Source organism: Camponotus floridanus, unplaced genomic scaffold (genome assembly GCF_003227725.1).
Source record: "Camponotus floridanus strain SB8 unplaced genomic scaffold, Cflo_v7.5 scaffold54, whole genome shotgun sequence".
NCBI classification, from domain to species: domain Eukaryota; kingdom Metazoa; phylum Arthropoda; class Insecta; order Hymenoptera; family Formicidae; genus Camponotus; species Camponotus floridanus.
The window spans coordinates 1,241,879-1,266,394 of NW_020229703.1; the positions used below are offsets into that span (position 1 = coordinate 1,241,879).

Here is a 24,516-nt window from a genome sequence, read left to right on the forward strand (position 1 = left end):
ATTTTCTCAGGAGAAAGGAAAATGCGGAAAGTGCGAATTAAATACTCACTACAGTGAATTTCACTTGCAGGCAAATGTTCTTCCTTTTCACGGCTGTGAACGTTCTTCGTATGCTTGAGGCTCGCCTCAAAGATTGCGAGCCTTCGAGTCCTGGCATGGAACTGCATAAAGCGCCGGAAACACCGGCGCCTCGGGCACTTACAAACAGTTTGCTCACGTGTTCTCTACAAATTTTTATAAAATATAATAACAAACTTTATGTATATATATTTGCTAATGAAAATCTTTGCATGAAATAGATATTTGATTTGTATTACCGTGTACTTTCTTGAAGTATCGTGATGGCACTCTTGGAAACGGGATTTTCGCGCGTGGCTTTAAGCCAACCGGTGGCAGTATAAAGGACGGGATTAGTTCCCAATAAGTGTTGCAAAACGAATTGATTGTTGCCCGGCGCCTTTCGTAGAAACATTTGGTGATCTGTAAAAATTATTTTCATATATAAAAAATTCGTAGTTAACGCGAGGTGATGTCGATGTCGGAAAATTAATTTTACCTCGATCTCCGTAATGAGAAAATAAACGATCCAGGAAGGTTTCGTCGCTCCCTCCAGGACATACGGTCTCCTCATCCAGCAGCCAGAGTAATCCTTTCCGTTCCATCTGTCTGCTGCCGCTAAGGTCGCTTTGACTAGTTCGCAACATCGTCGCGCTTTGCGAGCTTCCGCGATCCAGAAGGGAAACTAAACCTTGAGGCGATCCGATACCGTCCTCGTCGTAATCATCCTCGTAATCTACATCAATGCCCTCCTGGACGTATCTGATAAATTTTTACGAGTTACTTCTCATACAATGCTATTTGTGATTAATGACATAATTAGTGACTATCGAATTAATTTTAATAATACGCTATAAAAATAAAATATTTTTACTATTACAATATTTGTTTAGAATAGAAATTTGAAAGTTTATATTTTTAGCATTTTACATTTACCTATCCTTCGGAGCTATTAACGTAGTATGATGAAACAGTAACTGCAGACGCTCCTGCAGATAATTGTGGCAAAGATCCTCAAAAGTTGCACCGGTTTGTCGGCCGCATGAAGCAGGATTTTGGAAACCTGGCGAATCACACAGCAGCACAGATGAAACTGTATGTACAGCGGATGATATGGATCTAAAAAATAACAAATATATGGTATATATAAATACTGACGAAACATTTAATAGCTTTATGAAGCTGATCATTATCGCGTTAATCTTAAGAATATATTTTCTTCCATTAATCCTCTTCTTAAGAATATATCTCAATAATTATCGAATGATTTTTTTATTATTTTTTTTTAATTCTTTAAGATAAGAATTGACAAGAATTGATCTTTCAATCGACGAAAGATAAAATGAAACTTATAAAAGTATATTTTACGATCTTTGTGAAAAATCAACGAGCATAATCAGACCGCCAATTTATTTACTTGTTAATGAGAGCCGCGACGCAGTGGAAAATCTCGGAATAGAGTCCGACCAAAAGTCCCTCCAGCGCATCGAGCCCCGTGACATCTTTGCCCTGCTCCGTCGGGCTAGGTGTTCTCAGAGCCGGTCTCGGAGTGCTTGGTGTTCCGGCACCACCACCGTTGGCCGAGAAGACGACTCGGCTTAATTCTTCTACAGTGGTGCCCAGCAAATTGGCTGCCTTCTCCGCGCATTCAACTCTGGCGAATTGCCATCTGCTCTGCGAACTGGTACCGGCCTTCACGGCACCGGCACAGCTTAAGTGATAAATACCGGCCAGCACCAGCCAGATGACCTTCTCGTCGGCCTCGGAGATGCCGAGTATCCTGAGCGCGGCGACGATGCGGTTAAACTCGACCATAGCTCGCTGCTTGTCCTCGTGCTTCTGCAGCGGCGTAACGAAGGGATTATTCTCGGCGACTAGATTCGTAAGATGTAATTCTTTTCTCAGTGCACCTTCCGCGCCTGCCAGCAGACGGTAAACGGCATGAAAGGTCGGATCCCCGTTAACTCGCCGGCCTATCCTCGATTTTTCCAGCAGCAGCACCTTGCGAAGAAAGAGAAAAATTCATCGCACGAAGCACGCGAGGCAGATGGCAAAAAGAGAAAAAAAGAAATGTTTTCCTCACTTGCAGAGAGGCCGAGGCGATTTGACCTGACTGGTCAAAGTCGAGGCTGAAGAGCTGCGTGAAACGCGTCGCGTTCGAATTCATATGCGTTCTACTATTTCCAAAGGCCTCGAGGACCGTGAAGAGCGCGTTCAGCTTCTCGATCGTCAAGATCTGTAAAAAGGAAACGATGCTAGCTCAGAGATGTTCCATATGGAAAGCGTACCTTGCGTTCTCGACATCGCACCTTGTTAACCGTGCCAGCAGCCAGTACGAGATAATGAAGAGCGTGTTTGAAGTTTGTGGTTTTCCCCGCTCCGCTACGTCCAAGAAAAACCAGAGAATGATCCCTGCGCGTCGCCAACATTCCTCGGTAAGCCGACTGCGCTATAGCATAGATGTGCGGAGGCATATCTTCGCTTTTGCAACCTCGGAACATGTGCGCGACCTGAAAAGAAGGATAGAGCTTTTATTTCAGGCATAAGAATTCAATATTAATCGTGACATTCGTCGAAAAATGAGTACATTCGAAATTTGACAAGCTTGAGCTTCTTAGTAAAAACTTACATGCATAACTCATACAATTTTATAATTTAATTTATTGTAAACTAAATTGGCACACTGAAAAATGTAAAATTTCTCATAAGAGCAGTCTTGCCTTTTCAGAATAAATTGCCAACGGTGCAACCGGATTAATAACGATCATACTGTCTCCCGCATAAGTGTGTATCAAATTACTGGCGTAACGTTGCCTCAACGTATGGAGAACGGACGATTCATTCAAGAATCGTAACTGAGAAAGCTCCTCGGCTTTATCAAACTGGGGTGGATTAGCCTAAAAAAAATTATGCAACGATATTGAATGAGATACAAGCAATTGAATTACTCGATTTGATTGAGTAATAGGTATATTTAATAAGATATAGATGAGAATTGATTAGAAGTAATCGATCTCATTACCTTCTCCACATCTTCCTCGTCCACGAGCAACTCCTCTCCGGAAGTGGTCAATCGGATCCTCAGCTTTCCTGTGTCGGGATCGGCGGTACCGCATCTTGTGGCGGGAGTGAAACCTCCGCGATGCAATAACCAGATCTTTTCAGAAGATAGCCATGCTTGTTCTTGCGCCAAATGCTCCTCCGATCGTGCCTATAAAATATATGAAAAAATGAATAATTAACACATGTAAATTATTTAAAGTCATAAAGTATTTTTTAAAAAGCGTGAAGAAAAGAATGGAAGAATATTTTACATTTTTAATTGAAATTTAGGAAATTTGCATTAAGAAAAACAAGAAGAAATTTCACAAAATTCTCTTAAATCCACTTTTTTGAAAAATATATATTTAAGAAATCATTGAAAAATGTCAACTGGAATATGTTTTAGTGTAGCTTATTTCCAGAAAAGAAGATTCAACGATCGAGAATTTAATTGAATCGTTTGTGCAGCGATCTTCCAGAATCTTTGTTTTTGCAGTCACGCGAGCTCCTCGCTCTTTTTTTCTGTTATCCATCATATAATCTTGAGTTTCATCGACGATTCAAGTTTGCCACCGGCAACTTGTTAAGTGCGACCTAGCGAGGATAGCGGACGCCTACGCTTACACGATAAGTTGAATCGAGTACGTCCTCGAGTGTCCCGCTACCGGCGACGATTAGCCACGATGGATCATTATGAAATATTTTATTGCGTGGCTACGCAGCGCATTACGACAAACGGACCTGCGTACATTAAGCGGCTCATTAACATCGAAATGGCATTCGTTTGATCCTTTCTATTTCTATCTTTCTCCGCTCGTATCTTTTTATTCCTCTTCAGGAATGATTATCATCCCGAAGGCAAAAAAGCTTGATCAATTTACCTGCATTGAAGCCTATTATTTTTAGAATGTTATATATAATTTGCCATATTTTTTACCAATAATATACAATTATAAGATATCGCTTAAAGTTATATAACTGTCTTATACAATTTATTAGGGTACTATTAAATCGGTATCTTCTAATACGCACACCAAAAGCCAATTCCGCGATTCTATTCTCTTGAAACAACGCGTGAATCACATCGTAAGTCCGGTGCAGCTGCGAATTCTCGCGTATCGATTTTCGCATCGAGCAACCGCGGTGACTCGTACGGTTCCACCGAGTAAGGACGATAGACACATGCGGAGAGTTTCCTGGTACATAAATTATCATGCATCATGGTCTCAGCGTTCATTGGTAGCGCACAACGCGCCATTGTTTCACGGTAAACGCCGTTCCTTCAAAAGGCCTAAATGAGGGGATTGTTCGAATATTACGAGTTTGCCCTTTAAACTTGCACACGCTCTCACGCGATGACAATTTGTCAGAAATTTCCTGGATACGCTGAAGGTGCACATTATGCCCAAGAGACGAAGACGGGGAAATTATACATGACATCTCTATCTATTTTATTATGAGATTGATGAGATGGTAAAAGGAAAACGATTCTTGCATTCTATGTTAATATTGTCCTTTGAAACTAGATATGTGTATATTTTTCAATATTATCGGAATTTTTTCAATAATTTTTTCTATTTCTTCGAGAAAATATTTTTCATTTTTTTGCAGACCGAGCAAATTTTAGCAGTCTAAACCTTTTTTGCAAATTTTTCGCGAAACGTACCTCGTTGATTTGCGGCTTTACTCTATTTTCCAGGAGGACCTCCAGGCGCTTCATGCACTCTCCTTCATTCTTTACGCGATTACTTTCCATGCCATCTTTTATATTCTGGATTATGTTCAAATCTACTGTTCCTTTTCCCCGTATTTTTCGCTTTATCTTTCTAGCCAAGGCGATTTCAAATAGCTCTTCCCATTCGATAATATCCTGAATCGGTTTCGCGCATCTTTGATAAACCGGTCGGCTTCGTTTTGATATCTTTTTCGAATTGTTGGTCCGGTTATTCTTGAAACCGAACATTCGAAGTCCATTGTCCGCGTTCGGTATCCTCTGCTCTATTTCCGCCGTGATCCTGTGCCACTTGCGTTCCCTTGGTATCCTGATGACGTTACTGTCATTCCAGCCCTTCTCCATTCTCTTGATTCTGTCGTCTATGCATCCCATGCGAAGCGTATCCACCCAGTTCTCCTTCTTGATATTTTTGACAGCTCGCGGTAATGGTGAACACCGATTGCTCCCACACGATCCTTTAATCCTCTCTTTGACATCGGATTTGACGCTCGATGATTGATCGAGATCGCGATTTGTATTGATCGACCGATTTTCCATGCAACCATTTTGTCCGATTTCAGACGAATGTATGCTATCGCTGTCACTGTATTCCCACGAGCTCGTGCTATTTCTGCTGTGCTTCCTGCCAGATGCGAGGCCATTGTTCGAAACGCAGGACTCGCGTTGCTTCGCAAGATCATCCCGCACCGATGATTTTGAAGACTTTTGCGAGGTTACGCTTTGATGGATATTCTGTTTGACTATCCCGCTGGCGTGGGCCTTGCCTCTGCAAGATCTGTGAAGGAGACGATGCGCACCGATCGACATATTGTCGACCTCATCCCTGTTACGCGGCATCTTCAACATCAGAAAAGTCGCTCTTCGAAGAAACAGATCTCACGCGCGCTGTCACTTTCCCAACGCAATTATCACTAATCTCGGTGATTTCTCTCTCTCCCCCCCCCCCTCTCTCTCTCTCTCTCTCTGTGCCTACCTCCTAAGTTTGCTTGAGAATTCGCATGTAAGAAATTCTTCGTCGTTTGAGAATCTCTTCATTAGCGTTTCCCAATGCAAAGATTTCTTTGATCGGTTACGTGGTAACTATGCCACTCCTTTTGTCAAACATATTGCTTAAATTATGATAAGTTTCATGATGAAAAATATATAATATATATTTTATTTTTTAATCGATATTAATTTGTCATTTATAAATATTCTGATCTTGATTTACACTCGCAATTTTTTCATCACACGACACTTTATCGAAAGCAATCATTAGCAATACCGCCAGTCGTCGTCCTCAAATTCGAAGTGTGTTGACTCATAAGAACGCAAATGTCATTTCGCGTTCTGCGAATTCTCTGACATGTTCCATTCGATTTCTGCTTAGGAACGTTTCGCGAAGAACCGAGACGCGACTTCCGCCGCGAGTTCCTCTCATGGCTCGGGACGACGGCGACGACGGTCACGAGGGACAGAACGCGATCACGAGGAGCATCGCGGGTCTCTCTAGTGTCGACTGAGGCAACGCCGGTGCCTCGAGACAGAGACAGGTCCTCTCTCTCTCTTCCGAGGAGAACGAGAGAGGCGTGTGCCCACGAGAGCCGCCCGGGAGTTCTTTCTCTCCATCACGAAACGTAATTCTCCCGCTCGCTCACCACGTTCCTTCGTCCTCGTCTCTCGCCTCCATCGGCACAGGAGTCCCTTCTCCGTCCCTCCATCGGCCGGTCGACCATACGCTCGTTTGGTTACTTCAGACACGTCCTTCCTCCGCAATTTACACAGACGGCAAACAGTCGGCCAGTAGGCCGATTTGTTTCCGTGGACGATCGCCGATCGAGGTGCGGTTAGCGAAACTTTGAATGATGACGTCTGATGACTTGACGTACAGATATTTGTCGTGACGTAACACTTGTTAATGCTATTTGAGGAGTTTCGATAAAAAAAAGATTAAACTCATAAGAGTCGTATGTGATCTGTTCTAAAGTTTCACAACCCTACTAATTTATTATTCAAAATTTATTAGAATATTATTTTCAACATACTTACATTTAAATTTAACCAATAAATTAAAGCTAATGATATAAATTTATTATTTAAATGGTCCGCAGGGCTTTACTTGGAGATTCGATTTATGAAAATGTGATACGAGTGAAAACAAGAGCCATTTCTGAAAAATATTTGACTCGATCATTCGCCTCAAATATATGTAGCTACCGTTTGTCGTGCAAAGCTCCCGTAAGCGCTTTCGTAAGCTTTGAACGAGAAGCAAAGGAAATGGAGCAATACAGAAATGCTTATATATAGATTTTCTCAGAAAGAAGTTCCGTAGAGACTTGAAGAATCTATTATTTAAATAAGTCTATTAAATAAGATTGTAAAAATTAGTAGCACGCTTTATACATCAAGCTTTCATATTATTCAATTTTCTAAAGATTTTCCCCTTTGAATATTTCCTTTTTAATTCAAGTTTTACCTTTTACTTTTGAATTCCAGATCTACCGGAATAAAATTACCATTACCATTTTTATTTTATACATAATTGTAGCATTGTGATAAGAAAATCAATCTCGAAGAAAAACAGTCACGGACTGGGCACGTGCGACGCATTGAAACGGCTTAGTGCATCGCACGTGCTGAGAGAAACGCATTCGTGAAGATTCGAGGGAGCAACGAGCTGCTATTTTAAGAAACTCGTAACACGCGAGATTGCGTCCAACCAAAGCAAGTTCCCCGACATCGCCACGCCAAACACGCTGTACAGAAAGACGTAATGTAACGGCGAAGTCGGTGTTTAGCGCTTTGGGGTCCGAATATCGTCGCCGCAGCCATATCGGCCGCAAGAATGTGGGCAGAAAGTTCTCGATGCATGATAATTCGCCTTTTGCGTACGCCACAGTATCTAAATATAAATAAATGGAGTACGATACGGTACATTGACTGTAATAAGGCAATTAATAAGCTCTCTCGCTCTCTCTGCTTTTATAGCATTTTTCTTTGTAACAGAAGAGATAAAACTTGCAAACCTACTCGGAAGCAGAAATAATACCATGCAAGGACGTGTGGCATTCAATCGACTGTAAAGAATCGAGCCAATTAGTTTTCAAAAGACGTTATATTCTAGCTTGTAAATTATGCTAGACCGATGACGCATGGTTGTCATTGTTCGACAATGGATGCTTATTCAATACAGAAACGAGAAACATGAATCGATCGCAATGTGGGTGGATTGCTACACGACAATTTCTTCGTAATGTTTTGTCCGATGTGTAGGATGTCAGATCAACGAATTAGAAGCAGGTAAAAAAAATTTACATATAGTGCAGCCTAAGGCCAGATCTCAAAAGGAAGAGCGATTTAAAAATTCAAATCAGTTTTTTCTCTATTTTTCTTTCTCTTTCTATCGAAATCGACATATAATATTTTAGTATGGTTTAACTAAACGATAAATAAAAGAAATGAAAAAAATTAGGAAACACATTTAACACAATTTATTTTTGTGTGCACGTAAGCGCTAGTTAGGTTGAAATTAGCAACACGTGATATGACGCAGGCACAGCTGGCATAAATTATCGCGTGTAATGCAGTGTAATTACGACACAATTACGATCCTCAATTATCGATGCTCAATTGAGAATAACTTTTTACTGCGAGATATATATACGCCAATCAAGGGCAGTCGTTAACGCGAAGCTTGTGTGCGGCTTTAAAAGTTACCTGTCAGGAATAATTCCTGACGAATTCCTGAGAATGGCGATCTTTCTCACGGTTCGCAATGTGCGAGCAGACTTCACAGTTACATTGTTCCGCGCGGCGATTCGCGCTATGCGCTTTTTTATGCGCTATGATACCGGCGAACGGAACGATGAGGAGATAGGTGGAACAGCTGGAATTAAAGTGTAGGCCGAAACGACTGGATCCCTCTCGATGCGGGTCGTGCGAGGGCAAAAAATATGCGACAAATAAGATGAAGTAAATGACTGGACGCGTTCAACGGACAAACGGATTTCAATAATGATTACCTCCTGATGTAACGCGATTTTTTCTCGTCGTATTTCCGAAAATTTCACATCCCGAAGGAGTAAGGATAATAAAGTCGATTTAAAATTTAGGAAATGATTTTATGGAAAAATTACAGGTAGATTGATGAATTTCATGCACTTATAAGCATCGAAAATGTCGATAGAACCCATATTGGAAGGTCACTCGAGGCCGCTCCGAGTTCTTGAGAGAAGAAGGGAAAAAAAGAAAGTGGAAAACGAGTCCTTTGGTCGTTCATGCTGCGCGAATTGCTAAATCGACCTTGCTCGTGATCGACGTGTAGGCGCGATTGCAACCAGCAGAGTTGTAGGTGGATTTAATTGAGCTAAACGTCATTAAAAGTTAAATATCCATTAAAAGCCCGGAAGAAAAAGAGCAATTCAACAGATCAGTAGATCATATGAAAGTATTTTGCGAGACAAAATCATGATAGTCGCTATCATAGACGATCTGTCTAGATTCGAGAAGATGCGGCGACGACGATTCGAAATTTTTGGCTTTTGAATGAAAACTGAATGTTGTTGATTCGCGGGGAAAAAAGAATGATGTTTCGATGACTCACATTGATAGAGACTGGATTGACTGGTACGATTGCAGCAGACGCGAGTCATAAATCAGTAACAGCGTATTCGTAGTCGCATCGAGTGCGAATAACATGCTTAAAGGCTCGCGTCTAAGCCTCGGTTCTTAATACGATTTGAAACAAGTTCGCTGCCATGGCCTGTACAGAAACCCTTACACGTCCGCTGCATCTAAACATCCATTCGCGATATGACTGCTCCAATTGCAAGCATCGCTTTTTTTATTGATTTTTAATAAATCCTTGATGAAGCTCTAGTTACCCAACAAATATAGAACTTGACGCTATATATATTACACATGATCTCTTTTTTATTTTCTTCTAGATAATTATATTTTAATATAAACGCAATCTATAATAAAAGACAGGAAATATTATTTTTTAATACCGTATGAGAAACATTATACATGTCAGATTTAATTATTCCTAATCCCTAAAGAGCATCGGGTTTCATCGAGGAAAGAAAAAAATGTATGCTAACATTATGGAATACATTCGATTAATTATTTCGCGGAGTAAGAGAGCGTACATTGGGGGAGTCCATTCGCATGGGGGGAAGAGAGAGGACAGAGAGGGACAGTGTTAGAGAGGCGCCAAGGATCAGCTGTAATGCACGCGGCATCTCTCTTCTGTCGCAATCAAGATGCCTCTCGCTACCAGGCGTTGACGGCGCAGCGCGTTAACGCCGTCACGCATCGACGTGGGCAGATAAGAGAGCGGGAGCACGCACGTACATACGCACGTACGAGTATACGTATGCGTACGTGTGGAGCCACCGCGATTACGTGCATAAAATTCAAATTACGCCCCGACGTCGCATTCTCGTGAATGCCGACTTCGCCTTTTGCCCACCGATCGCAACTGCATGCAAATTTATTCACGCGCGGCAAAGCCGCTCGAATAGCCTATTCATTTTTGCGAAATAGCGCAACGCTAATGGAAAGTTAAACGAATCACCATTTTTGCCGGGATTTTAAGACTTAAGCCGATATTAATGATGCGTCTCGAACACTTCAATTTGGAAATATTTATTGCGTAATTATTTTCCTCCGATTGACACTTTGCTGAATTAACGTTCACTTAAAGTTAAATAAGGAGAATATAATGTTCGATCTCTCTCTCTCTCTCTTATTGTTTATATTTCTGCTACTGAAATATTCAAATTTGAAGCACAATCCTTTCTTGCGTGCTTCATCATTGCGATATACCAACAACAGTTTTATAAAGTCGTAGACGCGCATAACAAGAGGCCATTAAACTCTCGCAATTTCTTGCGTGGGCAACCCACTTTTTCCGAATACCCGATATTTATAGATGATAAGCTGACGTCATATGCCAAAACTGCACTCGTGTGTGCTTTCGGCATCAAATGTATTATCGCACGTTTGTTGCTCCACGAATTCCTTTTGCTTATGAACAACAACATTTATCATGTATCGATCAAAAAAAATTGACAAGAGTTTACGGTAAACGATTTTAAAAATTGATACGGATTTAATGGCGCGCGATTTTCCAGATGGAAAAGAAAAATCACGAAGTTTGCTCACGTTCTTACCTTGCGCGAATGCATATGCGCGATCGAAAATATGCATTATTGGCCTACATATTGCGACAAGCAACCAGCTTGGCAGGATCCGCCGGAGATATTATCGCGCGCGCATATCCAGTGCCTTCCTCGCGGGCATAATAATAGTGTTACGGCGGTAACGGCGTAATTATTTAGCGTGGCGCGTAACGTGCAATTCTAATTACGTAATTTGACATTTATGTAGTACTTATACGGAGAGAAGGAGATAGAGAAAGAGAGGAGAGAGAGAGAGAGCGAAGCTACGCGGACGCTGCGATTCGTATGTCGTAATTCCAAGTTCATATTTTGCAAATTTGCCAGGTCTTTGATTAATAGCCACGCCAATCGCGGCCGTTGCTCTCCGCATACATCAATACTTGGCAAGAACTTGGTATCCTGAAACGCGACTCTCTCATCGTTCATTTCAGAAATAATATGTAGGATACCGAAGCTGAAATTGCAAAAATATTTAGAAAATTTTACTCCCAATATTTAGATTTAATTTTTAGAGAGAACCAAATTCCGTAGAAATTTTGCCAACATTTTTTAAATTATTATCCTTTATAATATATGGATTTCAATCTTTCTTTTTAAAATATAAATATTAAATTTATATTTGTATAAATTTTTAAAAATAAAATATTAATTTAATATATATATAATAAAATTTTGATAAAAGTTTTAGCGATATAGGAAGAATGCTGCTCGTACTACTCGATGTTCTTTACAACGACAGGTCGGCAGCACGTTCTTTACTATGCCACCATATCGTGGGCTTTACCGGCAGTCAGTAAATATCATCATGCGATTCTACCATGTATTTTAGCACTGACACAAGTCGCACTTTGTTAGAGCTAATTGCCAATTATTACACGTCGCTGCTCGCGTCAAATTGCGCAGCGAGCAATGACGTTCGTTTCTACGATTCGATGTTCATACAATGTTTCATTTATAAAACAATTGCGCTATTTCTCATATATCTGTGTCGTTTAATCGACATTGGCAATTTGATTTTAAACTGTCAGATCTACACTTGTTAGGAAAGTTTACACAGCTGATTCAATTGAAATGATAATTGAATTACCTGTCTTCCCTACAAAAGTAAACTGTTTCATGTTTACCTTAGGCTTCACGTATTTACATACGTAACAAACGTATTAATTCATTTCCTCATAATCTATTTTGATTATTATAAAAATATGATCAAAATATTATCGCTAATCATTTTCGAATACGATTCGATTAATTATTATTAAAAAAATACATTTCAATATTGAATATTTCACGTAATGTGTTTCCCTTTCATTAATGAATTCAAGTAGTACGATGCTCATTTTCGACGTGTTTGTAAACGCGTTACGATCTCATCCACGATGATGTGTAGGAATGCGTATTATGTATATCGCATGACGGTTTAATTTAATGAAGGCAGCTTGAAAGCCCGCAAGCTCTCGACTACCAACGAAGCCGCGACATAAAGGAGGACTATATATGAAATATTGTGGGAAAATAACGAGATATGCATGTCCATTTTTGCTCATATCGAACGTTAACTCGGAAAATTTTTTATAGATTATATTCTTCTTCCTGCACTTTACTATCATTATTTTATTTGCGATAGTTGCGGTTGCGACTTTTAACTCTCTCGGTACGATCGCCGACTGTAGTCGACGACCGTGAACGGTTTGCGTATCTATGGCCGAGCGTCAACTATGGTTGACGATACAGAAAAGAAAATTATTCAATCGCTACATTTTATTCAATTCTGATTAATTAATTTAATACTCTGCTGTTAACGTTTCGTGACAGATATCTGTTGTAAGATCTTAATTCGAAAGAATGAATAAAGATAAAGACGAGACATCAAATTTCGAGGGATCATTTGAAGTATTAAAAATGTCCTATCTTAAAAAATCTGTTAAGATAATTCTCTCTCACGCAAGTAAAAAAATTTAGGTAACATTTATATTTCTTTCCCTTTACATTTCTAAAATAATTAATTGCTGGATGACATTCCAATTGTACAAATCCGAGGAAATAATTGCTTTTTCTAGAAACGAGTTACGCCTATAGCTAAATAGCAGTTCGAAGCTCGGCGGAAACGAGATATTACGGTACGAAGCAGTAGATGTACCGTTACGCGATTGCTATGCCACTGCGTTGCTCTAGGGAATGTGGGTGGAAAGTGAAGCGTCTCTACTATTGTCTTCCTCTTCCCTCGCTGCTACATCACGCTGCAGTCCTATCGAATTCCGATGCATTTTTTTGTACCCTTTGTGTCATCCTCCTATTTCTCTGCGCATCCTTCGCTAAATCGATTGCCTTTTATATTCAATTTTCATACCCCCTTTTTTTATTCATCAGCCTTCTTTTTATATACGTGACGTTTTGTTGTAGCCTATATATAAGCTATGAAACTACGTGATATATTGAAGCACATATAAGAAATTGAATGATTGAGCAGAGAAACCAGAACAGCCTGACACGTGAAATAATTCATGCGTGACGACTTAAGTATGAAAACCTGAATGACACAAGTCAATGAACGTGATTTCTTAATTTTATCTTTCAACGAATTCTTATGCTACTGTTTGAAGTCGAGAAAGGATAGTTTTTAGACACTTCCTTATTAATTTCTCTTTTCTTTCGAAAGGAGAATCTCGACGAACTTGACTCGTATTTAAGTGTTAAGTCGATGCCAACTGTGACGATAGGCTTACTGTATTCTGATGAAACCGCAAACTGCCAGATCGTCGAAGCGTGCCGCCACGAATATTCGCAGGTGCCAATTCGACTTGACGTCCGTCACAGCCGCCGCGTCTCGATAACTCTGACAGCTCCCCGACCGGCTGCACCTGCAACGAGATCGACGCGTTAATATCTATAATACGCATGCATCACGCAAGCACGCCCTTGAGCGTGCCGACGATTGCGATGGCAATTCATTTTCGCTTATGAATAGTCGCATCGCACGAATATCCACGCGTAATATAAATGCAAAACGACAGACACGCATAGCTGCCCTCAGAGAAATAACAATGATTATGATTTTTTTAATATTTAAAATCGCACGTGTCGGAATACGGCCTTCCTGTAATTGAGTATATCGTGGGAACTCTTTAAAATTCCCGACAAGAAAAAAAGCTTGAAGCTTTATCGAGTGTGTCGAAAATATTGTGAGAGTATTAGCTTCTTGCAGAAGTCATATGAAGCACACATACTACGTCCTCCTTCTCCCTGATCGCCCCTAATTCCAATTAATCACCGTTACGGCTCCGCCTGATATCGATGTCTGCGTGCGCGATACGCACACTTCGTCCATCGGGCGGGTATAACGGGGCACGTGCATGACTTACGCGTGCACGAAGCCGAGCTCATGCGACATACCGTGAACAGGAAGCAGGATGTTGACCGAGAGGCCTGCCGACGCGTTACCTATACACAAATATGTAAATCACGTCACGTTTCTCTTTTCTGCCGAGATGCTGTTATGCTGCGGAAAGAGAGAGAAAGAGAGAGAGAAAGGGAAAGAGAGGAAGATAATAGAAGATTGGATCTCTCACATGCATGTATTGAGAAATTTGCAACACACAATAGATATAGTCTTCTCCAATATTTACCACTTGGTAGCCATTCAATTACAGCGATGATGATGGAAATGGCGAAATGAAATAGAGACGTACACATATTCTAGTGTGCAATGAATATGACAATTGTGAGAGGAAGATTTTGTGTGTGTAATAAGAATTAAAAATTGTAAAAATTTCTGAACTTGCTGAAGAACCCTGTGAAAAGTATGCAAGTTCTGACACACCCTATATGCAGCATATAACACGCTCGGCTTGCGAGCGAATTACATCCGGTTTTTCCCCCTCTGCCTCTTTCGCTCTCGCTCTAATGTTTATTTCCTTTCTCTCCTACTCATCCTCTTACGTGCCTAGCATTTTTGGGTGTCTACGCGTTCGACTGGAGAGATTCCCAAGTTCTTTGAGTTCTAGACACAAATAAACTTGGTTGTATATACTTAGAGAATATATCGCCCATTTTTCCATCATCATCAGGACTACTTCCTTCGCTGCTGGATGCTGTTTATACACATGTTTCCCGAGGAATGCATTTACGGTGATGCAGTACAGAGACGTATATCGATTCTTCGACGTCTTCCGATGCGCGCTGACGCACAAAATCTTCGGATTAACCGTCCAATCCACCCCGGGGGATTACATTCTGCGCGTGTGACGCGCAGTGAAAGGGAGAACGATGCAAACGGACAACACATGGCGGAATCGCATACATTTCGTTTCTGTCGCGGGAACGCGGCGGCATTTTTAGAATTCCGCGGCTACGAGACAAGGTCAGATACACACTTGGGCGCTCTTCACTAAGCCGCCCCCTTTTACTTTTTCGTTCTCCAGATGCGAGCGGACTCATCGCTTGGCTCCTCTATATGAGACGCACGTCCTCAGGATGGTCGATTTTTCGTCCGATGGTGACGACGAAAGAGAAGATTGGATTCTCGGTAAGGCTGCTATTTTCACACGACAGTATCGCTTCCCCCCTCGACGTATAGTTTTATTAGCGAGACCGTGACTCACTATCCCGCTATATTCGTTGCCAGCAGTGGCAATGAACCAACCGACATCGCACGGCAATCACCGGTCCTGCCAGACGCTCGTCCGTTTTGCGCATTCACTCACTTTTAACAACCCGAGCGGTCAAGCATCAATGAAACCGATGCAGATTTCTCTCTCTTTTTTTCCCTCTGTTTCGTACTAATATTATTTTTCGTGAAAATATAAGTCTTTATAATAATTAATTAATTAAACTTTTAATAACAGATTAAAATAATAAAATTGATAAAAATTAAAATATTTTATTCAATAAAAAAAGTATTCAGCTGACTCACATTCTAGATAAATCAAGTGAAATTATAAATTGAAATAAAGTATTCTGGTTAAAAAGAGAATGAAATTATAAATTCGAATAAAGTGTCACGTCAAAGTTACTGTCATTTAACGCGATGCGTTTCCACTGCAATGTAAAGGTCTGAGAAACAACATTTGACCGATTCCTTTCTATAATCTAAGAATTCCTCGACCTTTCACCGTTTCAATATTGATTTTTCTGTACGATACCGAATGATATTCGTTTTTCCAGCAATACTTTAAAATAATCCAAGGCCAGTTGCGACAATAATAAAAGATAAGCGCTTCCGCACAACGAACGATAAGTTAATAGTTATTATCAATGGCTAATAATCGAAGATAAGCTCGTTGCAACATAATGTCGTCATATCAGACCGTTTGAATGATTACTTTCCGGTAAATATCAAATTTCAAATCGTGCTTATGCTAATAAGCTCCGTTGTTGCACGCTCGGGAAGAGAAAGGTTCGTTTACAGGGTATGAGAAATCGACATTATTCGACGCGACCGGTACGATCTATAGAAGAGAAAAGGACAAAGTATAGAGAGTACTATCGCTTGCGCAATGACTAAAGTACGCTCCAAGCATTCCCATCGTTTGACTCTGACGCCTTCGTCAACAAGTCTAACGCAAATAGAAGTCTCCCTCCAACAATAAATAGATAAAAGAAATCTCCATCTATATATCTCAAATAATTTTATATAACGAAAAAAGATATTACTCTGCAAAATATATCGATTAGATCACATTGATTTTTTATTAATATTAACATATCGATTAAAAATGTTTGGTAACATACACAATATTTTTAAATGAATAAAATTATTCTAAAATGGTGGAATATATAATTATTGTACAAGCTAAATTGCATTAAAATGAGAATTACCTTTACAGTGACGCTGCTGGCAGAGCTCTTGATGAGATCGATAATCTCTTCGCGCGATTTGTCATCCACGTTGATCCCATTGACCTCGATCAGTCTGTCACCGGGTAATAGACCCGTGTCATTGTTATGCTGAACCAGGGCGCCGGGTTCGGCGAAGATCACCGGTCTCATCTGCGTGACACCATTTGCCGCTCGTTCGACGATGACAGCGCGACGAAGGGAAAAGCCGAAATCGTTTCGCGGTGGCGGCTGCCTCTGAATGGTGAGCTCCCTAGGTTCGGGTAATTCGAGCGGCACGAGCTCCGGCAGCTGCAGCTCGATCCCCTGCTCTTCGAAGGAGACCGACGAACGCCACCTGGAGAAACCCTGGGATTCGCCAACGGGTGACAGGCTGAACGGCGGGGTGGCGAAACTCGAGTTCGTCGTGTCCGTCAAGGAATCCGCGGATGGACTAGCACTAGTGACGACCTAAATATCGAAGATATTTGTTACATGATAAAGATTTGATTTGATTTAAATAATCACTAGAAATAACATCAAAGCGAAGCTTTAATTATGAAATATCAATGATAAATTTAGTTAATTTAGAGAAAATTAAAATAACGATTAATAAACTTTATCCACGTTTAGAATTATGATACAGAAATTGACAATGCAAATATTTAATTCGAATAATCTTGTTATATCGTAAAAAGAAATATTTTGACGATTGCACGCAAAGTGTAAGTTATGAAAGCCATAATTCGCTTTTGTTTCAAGGGAACTTTTTTGCCATCCTCCGTTTACGTCAAATTATGAACAGACCCATCATCAGCGTCTCATTATTTGAAAATAACTGTAATAATCGAGTTTCATATTGCAGCTGTAATGCACGAGTCGGAAAGAGAAAGCGAAATGTTATCTAACCTGCAGCAGTTTGGCGTCGATTTGATGATGCTGCTGTTGCTGCTGTTGCTGATAGTGTTGCTGAACGGTCTGTTGCGGCGTGGTGACTACACGCCACGTGGTTTGACAGATTGTCTCCTCCTCGCTACAAACCTCGTCCTTGTTTAGGACGCTGTTGAGATGCGTCGGCACATTCTGATAAGCTATCACCTCGTTCTGAAGAGTATTCCTCACCAACAGATTGCTGGCTTCCTGGTAACTCGTCTCGGTACCGTTCGGCAACGCGTTCTCCTCCGAAAGGACACTCACGACGCCGCTGTTGACGCTCAATCGAGGCCCTTTGAGGATCCCTCGCTTGGGCGGCTTCGGTGGCAATGGCGGCAGATTCTTGCCACCCGCGTGACTCGTCGTCGTCGACGATGTAGTCGTAGTCGTCGTTAGTGAGGTAAGAGACGCCTCCGACGAGTCACTTTGCATCAATCCGTCGGGTGTTCTGACGCTGGTCCAACTGCTGGTACCGGCGCTGATCGCCGAGCCTGGACCCGAGTCCGCATTCTGCGAGCTGTCCAGAAGATCGCGGTCCAGATGCGCAAAGAACGACGCGCTGTAATCAGCGGTGATACCGCTCGGAAGCTTTTCCTTCTCCTTCCGGCGACCGGGAATCTTCAATGACCTACGGACCTGCAACGAAATTTTCGTGGCGAATAAGAAACATTTTTTAAGAAAGCCTTCCGAATCATCGGCTCCGAGAATTGGACTCTAGCTCATGGATGGTGTCTTACGATGTTTCTCAAGAGACCTTTCTTATTTTTTGTCGAACGATGCGATCGCGACGACGCGTTCTCCATATCGCAGAATAATTTTGCAATTTTCACTTCGTGTAACAAATGCGTACTTCGCGACCGATACTTCTTATCGCGTGCAACCACATCCAACCGGTGACAATACTGAGTCTACAGAAGAAACGAAAATGTTTCAAAACAAAATCTCTTCCGCGTTTATAATAATTAAATCTTGCGTATTTTTATCTAAAAATCTTCTTACGCACATAATTATTGTCTTCATAATAAATTCATTTCTTTGAAAAGCGATATATAACATATTCATCGCGTTAATCTAAATGTACAATTTATTAATAATGCCAATCTGCATCAGGAAAGCGAAATACGTTACTACCTTTCAGAATTGACAACTCGTTTATCGAAAAACTCGAACAAGATATCGATACAATCGATATCTTTGTGCAACTCGCGTAAATCTACATGCAATATCAGTATACACCCACCTTATTAATGGAGGATGCGATAACCAAACGAGTATACGTCAATATACAAACCAAATGACCAATGAGACATATCGTTATTAACATTATTTATTTGACCGATGAAATATATCGTTATTAGGATTATTTATTATGTTTACGTACGACAAGAAAAGAATAATATTGAGAAGCCAGATTCCTCGGTAAGAACGATGTTCTCACCTCGTCCAATCGCAGTAGCTCCTCCGCGGACATGCTGCTGCGATCGCGCTTCTTGACATCCTTCCGCTCCTTCTTCTCGCGCTTCCGCTTCTCCTTGTCGTCCTTCTCCGCGGCCTTCTTCATAAAGTTAAACATCTTCCTCACTCGTTAAACGTTCCCGAGCCGAACGCGAGAAAGAGATAACATACGAGATATCTCGTTTCTCGATTGCTTCAACGTGCTTGACGTGCGACCTTACGCGACGCAATCGCGGACAGTCTCGATTTCTCGCACCTCGTAGCATATATATGTATATGTATATATGTATGCATGTATTACGTATATATCACAGAGTGTGTATATGTGTGATTACAGCACCGTCCGTGGAAACAACCGGCGAGCGTGATTCGCGATTGAGCTATCGGCTATCGGCGTTATTGGTCGTGCGTGGCGCGCCAAATCGCGAGCATCGCTTCGTCACCGCTGCCGCGACCGGCGCTTACAATGACCCGGAAAGAAGCGTCTGTCACGATTCGTTCCGTGATAAGCTCGGTCCTGCGTCCGAGGAGGCTCCCACCAACGCTTCGGCTCGCCCCGAAGCGTACCGGTGCACCCTATCGACCGGCAACGGCGCGGCGTTCATCGAGTCGCTCTCAGGATCGTCCCCTGGAATGCATCGGAATTAAACGTCACTTACAAGAATCATGGCATTCTTGAGCGAAGAGTCGCGCGGTGAGAATCTCAACGATGCGCTTGATACCAAGTCGCCGACATCGAATTCCCTTGATATAATTGATGTGTACCGGTCTCTCGACCGAAGGCCGCCCGGATATTAGTGCGCAAGGGTGTGAACCGAACTGCTTCTTCATGCCTGGACGCTTCCGGCACTCGAGACCGCGAGGTATGCGGAAACGGGGTGACGGCGAGCGAGCTCGCGGACTTCTCGTTCGTTAACACACCGGCGGAAGAAGCGGCGATAACGCAATCCTTGTTCGGTGCGATTCACCGCGCGAAGGAAGCTTTCTTTCTTTCTCTCTCTCTCTCTTGCACTTTTTCTCTTAATTTTTTATTGCTCGCGAACCGCGTTAATACGCACCGTTCGCGTTTTTGTCGTCGCGCTGTCAGCGAAATAAGAAAGTTGTCGAATAGTGCATTTTGCGACCAATTACCTCAGCGATTATCAACATGCGCGTTTCATATTAGTATTAGAAATGAAATTGAATAATCAGTTGAATAACCAGTTATTTAATTAGAAAAGATTATATTTTTCTCATATATGATAGATATTATGTAGAATGAAATGCATCGAGCGAGCCTTCATATCCTCATTACTTACATTTGCATGACCTCGCGGAAAGCGATTAAGAAGTCATAACTGGATTCTGAGATCTACGAGAGCGTAAAGAATTAGAAAGGCGACAATTAACTATCACTAACGAAAAGACACACATTTCAGAGTCATTTTAATTGTACGTTCTCATATACACTTTCTCATACATATACCAGAAGAGAAGATAATTTAAATGCAATCGGAACACGCGGAAGTTTGCATTATGCAAACGATCTTACATCATTAAACTATCACGCGGAATTCCACATGGAAATGCGAACGATACGTTGGCGATTAAATAAATATCTATACACGTAATATCATTTATTCTCGCGTGTGACGTTTGCAGTGCCGGCGTTATTCGCTCCGCGGGGTGTAAACGACAGGCTCGTTTTCCACCACACCTTACTCCGTATTCTTCGTTCAAGGGCGGCTCGGAAAATCCCGTTGGTCTACGCCGACGAATCTACGGACGTATCGATCGATCATACGTACGTTGATTCGCATACGAGCGCGCTCGTTGCCGGCGAATTTTTCGGAGCACGCGGACTGCTCCGAAAATCTCGACTGCGATCAACGTATCGATTCGCGTGCGCTAAAAACGAATAAAGAATAATCAAAGTTTCACTATTACCAGACAATTTTCTACAAGAAAAAAGTTCAAATTTACTTAATAAAATAAGAAAATTTAAATGTCGATAAGCTTTGAATTCTGAAAATTTCGTAGAAGTTTGACAGGATTTTATTTTTCAGAAATCTCGAATTTCGATAAAAATTATACGCGAATTACCGGCGAATTTCTCGAGGCATGCAACCAGCAAGTTACTCGGAATGTCTCGAAGCGATCGATGCTCGCTGCACTTTGCGCTTCGCTACGAAAAGCGCGTGTGGCATTTTCATTTCCGGCAGATGCTTAAGAGGTAAGTCTCGGAGAAGATGTATCCTGCCTACCTATGGGATTCGACGAGGCGCATCGATCGTCCGAATCCAAAAGAAGCGTAGCTGCCTGTTGTATCTCGAGGCGGACTAGTACTTAGTGCTCCGTAACTGACAGCGAGCCAGACGTGCGTGCGGGATTCCGGGACACGCATCACATCAACAATACCGTCGCCACAACACCCGCCACTTTGCACACGGATATCCACGACGCGCACACGCGCTTTGCGAGACTCCCGCTGATGATGATAGTGATGATCAGCACACCCAGGGCGGCCGCGCCTGGTCGACCTGGTCGACCCGCGCGAGAGCTGCTTTGGCGTAATTCCAACACTGTAACGAGCCACGAGCCGAGATCGGATCTCGGTCGAGTACCTTCTCACAGTATAATGCGGATAGGTACATCAGTCGGGCGTTCAGCAGCGGCGCTCTTTAAACGCGTTGGTACTCGGTGCACTCGCCGCGACACGGAGAAGGACTGTCATGGCAGCATGGATTGGGAGCGGGGCCGGTGGCGACTGCTAGCGCCTTTGGCCAGACAACGGTCTGTTTAGCCAGCACCCTCATTTTCCAGACAGCTACTCTTGTATTCGCGCATGCGTGAGCGGCCTTTAGACCTTTCGATCCACTGGCCGAGCACGGCTTTAGCGGCATCTTCTAAGACAGACCAGGTCTTTGACTTCAGCTCTGGCCGCTTTCCGAGTTGGGAAAGGAAATGATTTCACCATCAGTCGGTTGGAGAATCAGGTAGACGAGTCCTAATGGAAGGAAGGACTGAAATATTGATATTTCAGTGTACTTCAATGAATACAATATAACGATGTGATAGGATAATAATTAAATAATATATAAATTCGATTAAATAATTGTGTGTATAGTTCATTGATGAAAAGAATTAATAACATAAGTCTTTTCCAGAACATATAAAGCTATTTTGTTGATAATGTTATTTTAAAAAAATACCATTTTACATCAATACTATTGCGCATGAAATATATTTCTATTATGTTCTATATTTGAAACAGCATGTTCTAATTGTTTTATGCATTTTCTTATTCTTTTTGCATATGAGATTGCTTCATCTTGTCGTATAGTCGATAAACGTACAACTGATTTTCATCTCGCCAGTTGGCAGCAGTTTCTCTACATAATAGAACTTAAAATACGTGTATAATTCCCGATGAATCTCTAACATGGTCTATCAGCTCATGGCACAACCTCAATAACATCTGGTAACCTCTCAAGTCTGTATTTTGCAGTTTTCACAGCATCTAATGAAATATCATGTGGTGTCGGAGTATCTTGAAGACGCGCGCTGTCTTCAGTAATCCGTCCATATCTACCTATGTGCAATGTTTGACAATTAACAGTCCCAACTTTGTTACGTTGAGACATCCAGTGCGACGATCGTTCAGTTCGAACGCATGTGACTATACCGTCGGTGATATTATTGATCAATGGAGTCGCCGATTTGAGAACGAAGGCATAACGGAGCCAGTAGAATCGATAGAACACATAGTGGCGCATGTTATAGGAACTAAGAAGGTGACTCGCTATTTTTTCATTTTGAGTGTAGTTTACTGATAATTAGTTTGCATACATATTTTGTCTAACGCATGCGCGTTCTATTATTTTATTTTTTGTTTGAAATTATTATTGGAGCAGCTGTTTGGCGCGAATTTTATGACTGTTATTTTCTAAATATCCATTATTTTTATAAAATTGTGTTAAAATAGAAAATATAAATATCATATGACAATAAGACAGGAAAATATGTCTTATATTATATAAAGAAGAATAAATACTGAAGTTTCTCTAATAAAATACATTTTTAGATTTTATTAGACAATTTTTCTAATTTTTTTCTTATTATTATATTTACAGATAATAGATATTTTGAACGTCAGGAATAATCGACTTAATGCAAATCAAATCGAAAAATTGGAATCGATGTGCGAATGTCGGTTATCGAGGTAAGAATTCATATTTTACTATATTAGACCATGCGTGAAGTCCTTTATATTCGCTCATCAATGCAGAGTCCTTGCAGAATGCCAGTTCAGTATATTATTGGCGAGTGGGATTTTCGAGACATCACCGTGAAACTTGTGCCACCGATTTTCATTCCTCGTCCGGAGACAGAAATATTGGTAGATTTTGTGTTGAAGAGACTGAATTCGTTGCAACTCGATAGTTGCGAAATCCTGGAAATTGGTTGCGGCTCAGGCGCAATATCCTTGGCTCTCGCTCATGCTTGTGAAAAGGTACACACAAGGATACTATAATAATATTATCGATGATATTTTATTTTTCGCTAAATCAATCAATAATTAATAAAATTTAATGTTAGAATTTTTTTCTAGATCAAATGCACAGCGATTGACACGAGCCCTTATGCGTGCGATTTAACTATAATAAATCGGGATAAATTGAACTTGGCAAATCGAGTCACAGTGATACATGCAACTCTAAAGTCAGATGCAACTGTTGAAGTTTTTAAGGAATTGAATGGCGCCAGTGACATGGATCTAAATTTAAGATTGTTTGATTTTGTAGTCAGTAATCCGCCTTACGTGCCGACAAAACACATATCAAAATTGCAACCCGAGATAAGAATGTAATACAATTATAATTGCAAATTTTTCAATAGTTGTAAATGTAAATAATTTAAAAATAATTTATAAATAATTTATCTATTATGCAGTTACGAGGATCTCAGGGCATTGGATGGCGGCGATGATGGACTAAAAATAATCAAACCGCTCCTAAAATATACTGCCAAAGTGTTAAAACCTGGTGGACGTCTCTTTTTAGAAGTTGATCCCACTCATCCTGAATATATACAATTTTTCACAAATAAATATCCCGACTTTAAACTACATCACGAACATACATACAAAGATTTTTGTAATAACGATCGTTTCGTTGAAGTGGTGAAAGCTGCCTGAAGATGTGATATTACATTCATGTCACATTTTACTGTTCCGATTAAATCAATTTTATATATAATTATTTTTTGTACATATATGTATATAGAATAGATATAATAAAATGACCACGCGCATTATACATACAAGTTTATTATGTATTT

The 24,516-nt window shown here is 41.0% G+C and overlaps 2 protein-coding genes across 4 annotated transcripts in view; one reads left to right on the plus strand and one right to left on the minus strand.

Annotated features, from left to right (window-relative positions):
• Window positions 1–21,946, minus strand: part of LOC105253989 (unconventional myosin-XVIIIa) — a 45,496-nt gene extending 23,550 nt beyond the window's left edge. The window contains exons 1-14 of one of the 3 annotated variants that reach the window (XM_011262408.3): window positions 21,441–21,946; window positions 19,181–19,825; window positions 17,719–18,378; window positions 16,813–17,280; window positions 13,722–13,856; window positions 3,080–3,268; window positions 2,778–2,954; window positions 2,367–2,567; window positions 2,141–2,293; window positions 1,475–2,058; window positions 994–1,176; window positions 557–819; window positions 318–480; window positions 50–224 (exon numbers count right to left, since the gene is read on the minus strand). In XM_011262408.3, coding sequence (XP_011260710.1) covers window positions 50–224; window positions 318–480; window positions 557–819; window positions 994–1,176; window positions 1,475–2,058; window positions 2,141–2,293; window positions 2,367–2,567; window positions 2,778–2,954; window positions 3,080–3,268; window positions 13,722–13,856; window positions 16,813–17,280; window positions 17,719–18,378; window positions 19,181–19,315 — 3,486 coding nt within the window. In that variant the 5' untranslated portion in view covers window positions 19,316–19,825; window positions 21,441–21,946. Of the gene's footprint in view, window positions 1–49; window positions 225–317; window positions 481–556; window positions 820–993; window positions 1,177–1,474; window positions 2,059–2,140; window positions 2,294–2,366; window positions 2,568–2,777; window positions 2,955–3,079; window positions 3,269–4,765; window positions 5,783–13,721; window positions 13,857–16,812; window positions 17,281–17,718; window positions 18,379–19,123; window positions 19,826–21,440 lie in introns of those variants that run through there. The other 2 variants (XM_020028295.2, XM_011262410.3) reach the window with 2 other exon arrangements.
• A 520-nt stretch (window positions 21,947–22,466) lies between these two features.
• On the plus strand, window positions 22,467–24,501 carry LOC105253962 (hemK methyltransferase family member 1). Its single transcript, XM_011262364.3, has 5 exons — window positions 22,467–22,970; window positions 23,310–23,398; window positions 23,476–23,689; window positions 23,789–24,042; window positions 24,130–24,501. The coding sequence occupies exons 1-5, from the start codon at window positions 22,710–22,712 to the stop codon at window positions 24,371–24,373; spliced, it is 1,062 nt and encodes a 353-aa protein (XP_011260666.1). The 5' UTR covers window positions 22,467–22,709; the 3' UTR covers window positions 24,374–24,501.
• Window positions 24,502–24,516: the final 15 nt, after the last annotated feature.